At 40.4% G+C, this 9113-nt stretch overlaps 1 protein-coding gene across 1 annotated transcript; it reads right to left on the bottom strand.

Moving 5' to 3' along the window:
- Window positions 1-4955: 4955 nt before the first annotated feature.
- LOC139198177 (oil body-associated protein 2B-like) lies at window positions 4956-5524 on the bottom strand. Its single transcript, XM_070826446.1, has 2 exons — window positions 5257-5524; window positions 4956-5101 (listed from the first exon to the last, which is right to left on the bottom strand). The coding sequence occupies exons 1-2, from the start codon at window positions 5522-5524 to the stop codon at window positions 4956-4958; spliced, it is 414 nt and encodes a 137-aa protein (XP_070682547.1).
- Window positions 5525-9113: the final 3589 nt, after the last annotated feature.

Below are 9113 nucleotides of genomic sequence, written 5' to 3' on the forward strand. Positions count from 1 at the left end.
CGTCGTCGATACAAGTCATGCACAAAACCATACACATAATATGTGTATCTACTCAAGTCTTTCATGATAGAGTAACAGGGAAGACAATTTGACTTTCAAACTTAGATGTATAGGGAAGATCTATATGAACGAAATTCTATAAAGTTGCGATTTGTGAATGAAATTTTATGGGTTGCACTTGTGGGTGCCTTGAAATTGTGTTTTTAATTTCATGCATATTAAAAATACTCATTGTAATAAATAGTGATAATACTTAGGTTCAGTTCTAGAGATAATCAATATTCAGTTTAAGAAATAGTAAGTGTTCAATTTTAAGAAATAATCAGCTTTCAGTTTAAGAAATAGATATAGCACCAGTATTCAGTTTAAGAAATAGTCATTATTCAATTTTAAGAAATAATCAGTTTTCGGTTTAGTTATGCATCGGTATTCAGTTTAAGAAATAGTAATAGTACCCGTGTTCAGTTATAGAAATAGTTAGTTTTGAGTTTAAGAAATAGTCAATGTTCAGTGTAAGAAGTAATGATAGTACTAGTGTTCAGTTTAATAAATAGTTAGTCTTCTGTTAAGGAATAGTTAGTCTCCAGTTTAAGAAATAATGATAGTACTAGTGTTCAGTTTAAGAAATAGACAGTTTTTAGTTTAAGAAATAGTGGTAGCATAAGTGTTCAGTTTAAGAAAGAATGATAGTACTACTGTTCAATTTAAGAAATAGTTAGTGTTCAGTTAAAGAAATTGAGAGTGAGTGAGTTGTCTACATAGAATGACATCCTTCTAGGTTGCTTTCAGGAACAACATAGAGGGTTGTGGGTAATGATACCATCTTCTTGTTTTCTTTGGGGGCTTTTAGGGATCATCTCAGAGGCGTGATGATCAATCTTAGGCATTTCTGTTTTATTATTCCTTCCGTTGGTAATTAAGCATTTGAAAAGTTGAGTGCATATATATACGTTGTAACTTCCGAGCCTAGACCTCTCACTTAATTATAAGTTAGAAGTGAAAATGAATGTCACTAGATTGTAGTTCTAAGTGACATGTAACTTCCAAGCTTTAAGAATGTGTGGTTTGAACATTGATTTTCCAAAGGCCTACGTACTTTTATGATCTTATCGCAGAATCAAACACATTTACTTTCTTTTAAAGTTTAAACTTTGGCTTTGACATACTAAGGGAAAAGAGTAGTCAGCCAGTCGCTGGGAACATTCCCACCCCTTTATAATTTTGTCTGGACTTAGATCCGAATGCCACACACACACACATACATACCTAAGGGGCCGGCCCTGATTATTGAGGCCCTTCATTTTTTTCAATTTTTTCATTTATAAAACTAAAATATTTTAAGTTATTGCAACAAAAATAAGTTGTTTGATTAGCCAGGTATTTTTTCTTACCTTCAAAGGTCCTGAGTTCGATACACGTTGGATGCCTTTTTGTTATCTCCTGTTTACAAATTTGCAAAAGCTTAAAATATAACAAAACAATATCACTAGGATTTGAACGTAGCACATGGGCTATAAGAAAGAAGAGCTAAACCGCTTGCGCTAGAACCACAGATAAGATTATTTTCTGCATCTAATATATTTTATATGCATATGTATACATGTAATGTAATGAAAATTTAGGGGCCCTTCCGAATCGGGGGCCCTGTGCGGTGGCACATGTTGCACACCCTCAGGGCTGGCTCTGCATACATATATATATATAGATATACATATATATATAGATATACATATATATATAGATATAGATATACATATATATATATATATATATATATTAAGGGACCAAAGTAAAGCTTAATATCCTTGGGTAAAGCATAAGATTCAAAGCAAGCAAAAACTGAAAGATAAAACAAAGGAGAGACTAACTTTCCTTTTACACAGTCCGTTAGTATCCACCACCTCCTTCCTTCCAAACCCACCACCAAGTCCTCACCAGAAATTGATGAAGAGGGGGGGGGGGGAGTGAGGGAAAGAGAAACAAAATTGCATCTAATTCCCTCTGTTTCCAATTTTTTTCATATGTCTATGCATTGTTATTCCATATTTAGGCACATCAGGATATGATATAATTTGTCAAATGAGCTCAAATGTGTAGTTATTGTGCTATCAATTTACTAATCAGATGTGCTATTCTATATGTGTTTTGACGCAAGACTAGAACATCAAATTAACAAAGCAAATGCTAGCGTGATACTAAATAGCGTCTTTTGAGTTGTCGTATTTGTCTTAACCTAAGAATTTTTTTTTCAAAAGGAACAATGAGATGATTCTAAATTGACTCTTATTTGTTGCTTTTAAAGATGGTTTATGGTGTTTTAACGACGTTTAGTTGGTCGAAAACATATTTTATGTTTTGAAGATATTTTTGAAATTTCTCCATTTTACTAGAGTTTGTTAAACGCTATTTAAACTTTATTAAGAAGCTGAAAATGGAGAGTTTCGTTGTGATTTCTCATAGGGATGGATGAGATGATAAAACAAGAATCAACTAGCTATACTTTTCTTTTTTGTGTTAGCTAGGATCTATTCATAATTATATACATTGTTGATGCACAAAACCGTAGGTCTTGGAATAACGTAAATCCGACCGTGAATCTGCAAGAAAGTAAATAACACAAGATGTATCGTGGTTCACCCCCAATGTTTGGGCTACGTCCACACTGATTATGGTATTTCTGAGAGGATTGTGAGAGAGAGCTTTTGAGGGTGAAAGGGCCTAGGAATTGGCATCCCCTAATTGTGAGGGTGATGAGTCCTTTTATAGAATAAGGGCTCCTCACTTATTACATATTTGCCACTTCCTTTATTACATAATTACATTTAAGTCCCCCGAGTATTTATACGAGATCTAAATACGAAGGCCCTAAGTATGGTACAAACAATAGTCCCCCAAGTCTTCAGTCAAGAGAGTCTTTTGGCTGGAGACTTGAAATTCAGTCCATGTGTGGGCCAAAGTAACTAGATGTCGTCTTAAACTGATACTTGATATGAGGCGGTGCTCAAAGTGAAATGATGCTCAACTATCACATGTTGCGAGGCTACTCGGCTTGTGGCGTTGAAGGTGAGGGGGTCCCTTTTATAGAATAAGGGCTTGCTCCTCAATACATAAATGATGGGCTGGAGTTGATGCTCGCGGCGAGGCGGTTGCTCAGTAGGCGGCGATGCTCTCTAATGGTGGTGAGGGAGTCCCTTTTATAGAATAAGGGCTCGCTATGTATTGATGGGTTATGAGTGATGCTTGCGGCGAAGCGGTTGCTCAGCTGGCGGCGTTGCTCTCTAATGAATGTGAGAGAGTCTTTTTTATAAAATAAGGGTTCGCTCCTCAGTACATAAATAATGGGCTAAGTCCCCCAAGTATGTTTTATGAGGCCTAGTTGAGGCCCAATATATGGTACATAATGTAGTCCCCCAAGTCTTCGGTCAATAGAGTATGTTGGCTGGAGACTTCAAATTGAATCCATGTATGGGCCGAAGTGGCGGTTGTTCGGATGCGGTATTTGTATACCCTACACTGAAGCTTTGTAGGTGAAGCTTTGCAAGTGAAGCTTTGAAGCTGGAGCTATGTAAATGAAGCTTTTGAAGCTAGAGCTTTTGTAAATGAAGCTTTTGAAGCTAGAGCTCTGTAAATGAAGTTTTTGAAGCTAGAGCTTTGTAAATGAAGTTTTTGAAGCTAGAGCTTTGTAAATGAAGTTTTTGAAGCTAGAGCTTTGTAAATGAAGCTTTTGAAGCTAGAGCTCTGTAAATGAAGCTTTTTGAAGCTTATTGACATGAGTGATGCTCATGAATGTTTATGTTGATTGACATGAATGATGCTCATGGATGTTGACATGAGTGATGTTCATGAATGTTTATGTATGATTGATATGAGTAATGCTCATGAATGTTTATGTATGATTGACATGAGTAATGCTCATGTATAATTTGAAGTACCGGGCGTACTTTTGATCACCTGGTTGGTGATAATAGCAGCAGGCAGCCGAATAATTTTGGAGTACTGGGTGTACTTTTGATCACCTGGTTGGTGATAATAACAGCAGGCAGCCGAATAATTTTGGAGTACTGGGTGTACTTTTGATCACCTGGTTGGTGATAATAGAGGCAGGCTGCCGAATAATTTGGGGAGTACTGGGCGTACTTTTGATCACCTGATTGGTGATAATAGTGGCAGGGTGCCGAATAAACTTGAAGCCATAGGGCCTGGCTCTTTTGGGCATATGGGCCTTGGCTCTCCACATGACATTCCAGGCCATTTATTTTGGGTTTTGCCTTTTTTTTTTTGATTTTTTATTATTACCCTCTGATGGGGGTTTATACAGATGTCTGCAAAAGATAAGAAAAGTAAATTACATCACTTTAAAGTAAGGAAACCCTTATCTTCCTCCTAGGTCTTCCCGTAGCTTTCTCAGAAAATAGGAACATGCATGATGAAAGTGTAGGCATCTTCTTTGGCTTTAGTAAGATCTCCCTTTTTCTTTTTTCTTTTGCGTTGTTCTCCATGTGCTCTCAAGGAGAGCCTCCCTTTTTCTCTTTTCTCTTTTTCTTTTTCTGCTGTTTGAACACCAGCTGGTGTACTCCAATCCCAATTTCTAAAAACGCTATTGGTGGGTCATGGGCAAAACAAACGCTCCTGGTGGGTGGCAAAGCATGCTAGTTTTTGAATCTGCTTTTCCAGAGACAAGTTCACAGCGAAGCGAAGGCGTTTTGCTGTACGGTGCTGTATCGCGAGATGACTCACCGATTCAACGGCAGCGATTCCCCCTTGTAGCCGAAGCAAAAGCTACCGTTAACATGCTGTATAATGAAACACTGCAACCACACAAATTTGCAACTCTGCCATTGCCATGGTCGACTTCCCCAAATCTCTCTCTCCGAAGCGAGTCCTGAAGTTCCTTAGAGCCGAGAACAATTCTTACGCCACATTCGCACCGCTCGACTCAATGAGGCTCTCTTGATTTACCCCATTGGAAAATCTGGTCGTAGGACCCTGATCTGACGAGTCTTCAGCTGGAGCTCGTTGTCGCCTTGGTATCGGCGGGTGGCGTCGATGCCGTGCTCGGCGCAGATGACTTCCCAGACCATAAGACCACATGTGCTTGTTCCTGCAATCACATCAAAATAGTCGGAGATTCTTGCATCTTCCTTCTCTGATTTTTCTGTCGACAAGATCTAATCCGTGGAAGGCACTTTAGCCAAATCGGGCGGTGCTGCCTCTGCAACCTCGTTGTCGAGTGGAAGCAGGAAGGTCTGCACTTGCCGTAATTTTTGGCCAAATTCTGGAGCTCAGGTTGGCCAATCATCTCGGGGATCTGAGGATTGACCCAAATGCTTGCTTTGATCTCGTAAGCATGCGAATGCCAAAGCTTTTGCTCATCCGGAAACAGCAACTCAAATATCTTATCAGACACAATATATTCTACATTGATTAGGCGGTCGTGGGAGTCGTCGAAGTCGTAGACGGCGCATTGGAGGAAGTCCTGGTTGAGGCGAGTGACGTAGTGGTGGGTCTCGATTTGACGAGTCATGTCGTGGCTGTAGAGTGCAAAAGTGCACACGTGCTAGCTCATCTGTTTCACCAGCTTGAGGGACTGCATCATCTTGGCGCCCTTGTCCAGGACGTGTTGTCCCATCGTCATCGGCTTCCCCGGAGGCGTTGGCTGATCTCCCGACCTGAATGCGGGGTTCGGAGTCGGGTGAGGTCGGCTGGGTCAGGAGGTCCGAGTAGGTCTCATTTGTTGAAGAGGCGGAAACTGAGGTGAGTTTTGGCCAGAGTGGGTCAAATGGGTCTTACGTAGCAGCAGTAGAACTAACCCATTTTTGTTACTTTTTGCAGTCGATGAGTTTTGGGGTTCTCTCAGCTTAGAGACAGAAAGAGCTCTCTAGAGAAGGAAATGAGAGAGAAGCTAGAGAAAGAAAGAAAAGATAGAGAGATTTAGATATTTTATGTTTCTGGCTTTTTGTGATATTGCAGATTCACGCTGGAGGTGAAAAAATGAAAGAGAACCGACATAGTTTTTTGTGTCGATTCTCACAGACGGCTCCAAATATTGATGCACAAAATCGGAGGTCTTGGAACAACGTAAATCCGACCGTGAATCTGCAAGAAAGTAAATAACACAAGATGTATCGTGGTTCATCCCAATGTTTGGGCTACGTCCACACTGATTATGGTATTTCTGAGAGGATTATGAGAGAGCTTCTGACGGTGAAAGGGCCTAGGAATTAGCCTCCCATAATTGTGAGGGTGAGGAGTCCTTTTATAGAATAAGGGCTCATCACTTATTACATATTTGCCCCTTCCTTTATTACATACTTACATTTAAGTCCCCTGAGTATTTATACGAGATCTAAATACGAATGCCCTAAGTATGGTACAAACATACATGATAAATAAGTTGTAAAGCGATCTTATCTAAATCAAATATGTTGATAAACAAGATTTTTTTTTTCATTTGGCCGTAAAGACCATCCCACTCCAGCAGTGCTATCATGGGAAGTGACTTTGAGGAGAATTTATTGATAACAAGAAAAATACAATATATCAGGGGAATATGAGGCCAAACCCTGACTATTAAAGAATTCTTAAAAACAAATCAAAACCTCTTTTAACAAAACCTATAACAAGGAAGCTTTAAAAGGTATGAGAATAAGCAGCAGTAGCATAAGGAGGGGATAAATCCCACTAATGAACACCGGGATGAAACTACGTGGTTCCTTATGTGTGCGCACAAGTTTGTGACTGGAGAGATACATATGATATTACGGGATTCCATGGGATGGAAACATTTGACTAAGTTGATACACAGAATAGACTCAAATCATCCAATTTTTCTATGAGAGAGAGTGGGGAAATTATTTTTCATTTAGGCAACTATGTGTAATGCGTGTTTGGGTTAATATTTAAACTTTGGGCTGTTAGGAAGGGAAGCCCAAAAAGAATGCAAGGAGGAGGTTTTGTCCAAGGCCCATTGCCTAAACCCAGACTATCCATTTCAAGATTTATAGGCACTCCCCCATTGAACGCATAGGCTAGTGGCCTATAAGAAGTGACAACAACAACAACAACAACAAAGCCTTTTCCCACTAAGTGGGGTCGGCTATATGAATCCTAGAACGCCATTGCGCTCGGTTTTGTGTCATGTCCTCCGTTAGATCCAAATACTCTAAGTCTTTTCTTAGGGTCTCTTCCAAAGTTTTCCTAGGTCTTCCTCTACCCCTTCGGCCCTGAACCTCTGTCTCGTGGTTACATCTTCGAACCGGAGCGTCAGTAGGCCTTCTTTGCACATGTCCAAACCACCGTAACCGATTTTCTCTCCTCTTTCCTTCAATTTCGGCTACTCCTACTTTACCTCGGATATCCTCATTCCTAATCTTATCCTTTCTCGTGTGCCCACACATCCAACGAAGCATCCTAATCTCCACTACACCTACGTGTTGATGCTTCACCGCCCAACATTCTATGCCATACAGCATTGCCGGCCTTATTGCCGTCCTATAAAATTTTCCCTTGAGCTTCAGTGGCCTACGACGGTCACACAACACGCTGGATGCACTCTTCCACTTCATCCATCCAGCTTGTATTCTATGGGTGAGATCTCCATCAAATTCTCCGTTCTTTTGCAACATAGATCCTAGGTAGCGAAAACGGTTGCTCTTTGGTATTTCCTGATCTCCGATCCTCACCCTTAACTCATTTTGGCATCCGTTTGCACTGAACTTGCACTCCATATATTCTGTCTTTGATCGGCTTAGGCGAGGACCTTTAGATTCAAACACTTCTCTCCAAAGGTTAAGCTTCGCGTTTACCCCTTCCTGCGTTTCATCTATCAACACTATATCGTTTGCGAAAATCATACACCAAAGAATATCATCTTAAATATTAAGTTTGTGATCTTCGCTAGATTGCTCCGGTCATTAGTGTGGATAAGTATGTAAATGGATAGAGACAGGAAGCAAACACAAGATGTACGTGGTTCACCCAGATTGGCTACGACCACGGAGTAAAGGAGTTCTCATTAATTGTGAAGGGTTTACATAGTATATAGGTTCAAGCTCTCCTTTAGTGAGTACAAGTGAATGATTTAGTACAAATGACATTAGGAAATATTGTGGAAGAATGATCTCGTAATCACGAAACTTTTAAGTACCGAAGTGTGGTATCGTCTTCACTTGCCTTATCTGTCTCATAGGTAGATGTGGCATCTTCTTTGGAAGTACTCTTCCTCCCTCCAGGGGTGGTATCTTTAACTGGTGAAGATGCACAAGGTAATGTATCAATTTCACTTGACGCTTACTTGTAGTTTCAGGCTTGGTCAAGCGCGATACAAACCATGTAGTAGGAGTCCCCCAAGTCGCCGAGCTAGGGGATCTGCTGAAAGAGGTGACAGACAAGGTAAGCAATCAGAGCTTCAAGCAATCAGTCCCAGATCAGAAGTTTGATTTCGAGTTCTGGCTGATTGTTATCCTTCTCCTTATCTTGCAGGTAGCATGAAGGATAAAGAGAAGAAAAGGAGAAAAGGTGATATGAGATACTTTTTCTTTTGAAGAAGTAACTTTCCACAAGCTTATTCTTGAACTGGGCTGGAGAGTTTTCTTGTTTCCGCCAGAGTATAAGGCCGACTGAAGAATTTGAGGGTCAAAACAAGTCCATCAAATCTAGAGTACGTTCGACCCTGCTGATATGGGATACTTTTGCTGTTGACAAAGTAGTGGATGTATCGGCACGTGTTCTGTTGCGCTTGTCTCCACATGCTTCCTTGTATCCTTCTCACTTGCCCTATTTGTTCCTCAGGCAGATGTGGTATCTTCTCGGGAAGCATAAGATGTTGAAGATGAGTACTCGAGAGCAATGGGGTTCTAGGCAGTCAGTTCCGGACTGGAAGCTTGATTCCAAGTGCTGACTGATTGCTCTATTTCTCTTTGTCTTGTAGGTAAGAACAAGGCCAAAGGAAAAGACAGGGAAAAAGCATGATATGGGATACTCTTGCTTTTAACCCTGATGATATGAAATATTCTTGCTCTAGTGTAGCTTGTTTGCAGAGGTATTCTCGGGGGGAAAGAAAGTTGAGTATTTCGAGAGGCTTCGTTGGGAATGCCCTCTCAGATATGAGGAAG

This window comes from Malus domestica, chromosome 08, assembly GCF_042453785.1.
Source record: "Malus domestica chromosome 08, GDT2T_hap1".
NCBI lineage: Eukaryota > Viridiplantae > Streptophyta > Magnoliopsida > Rosales > Rosaceae > Malus > Malus domestica.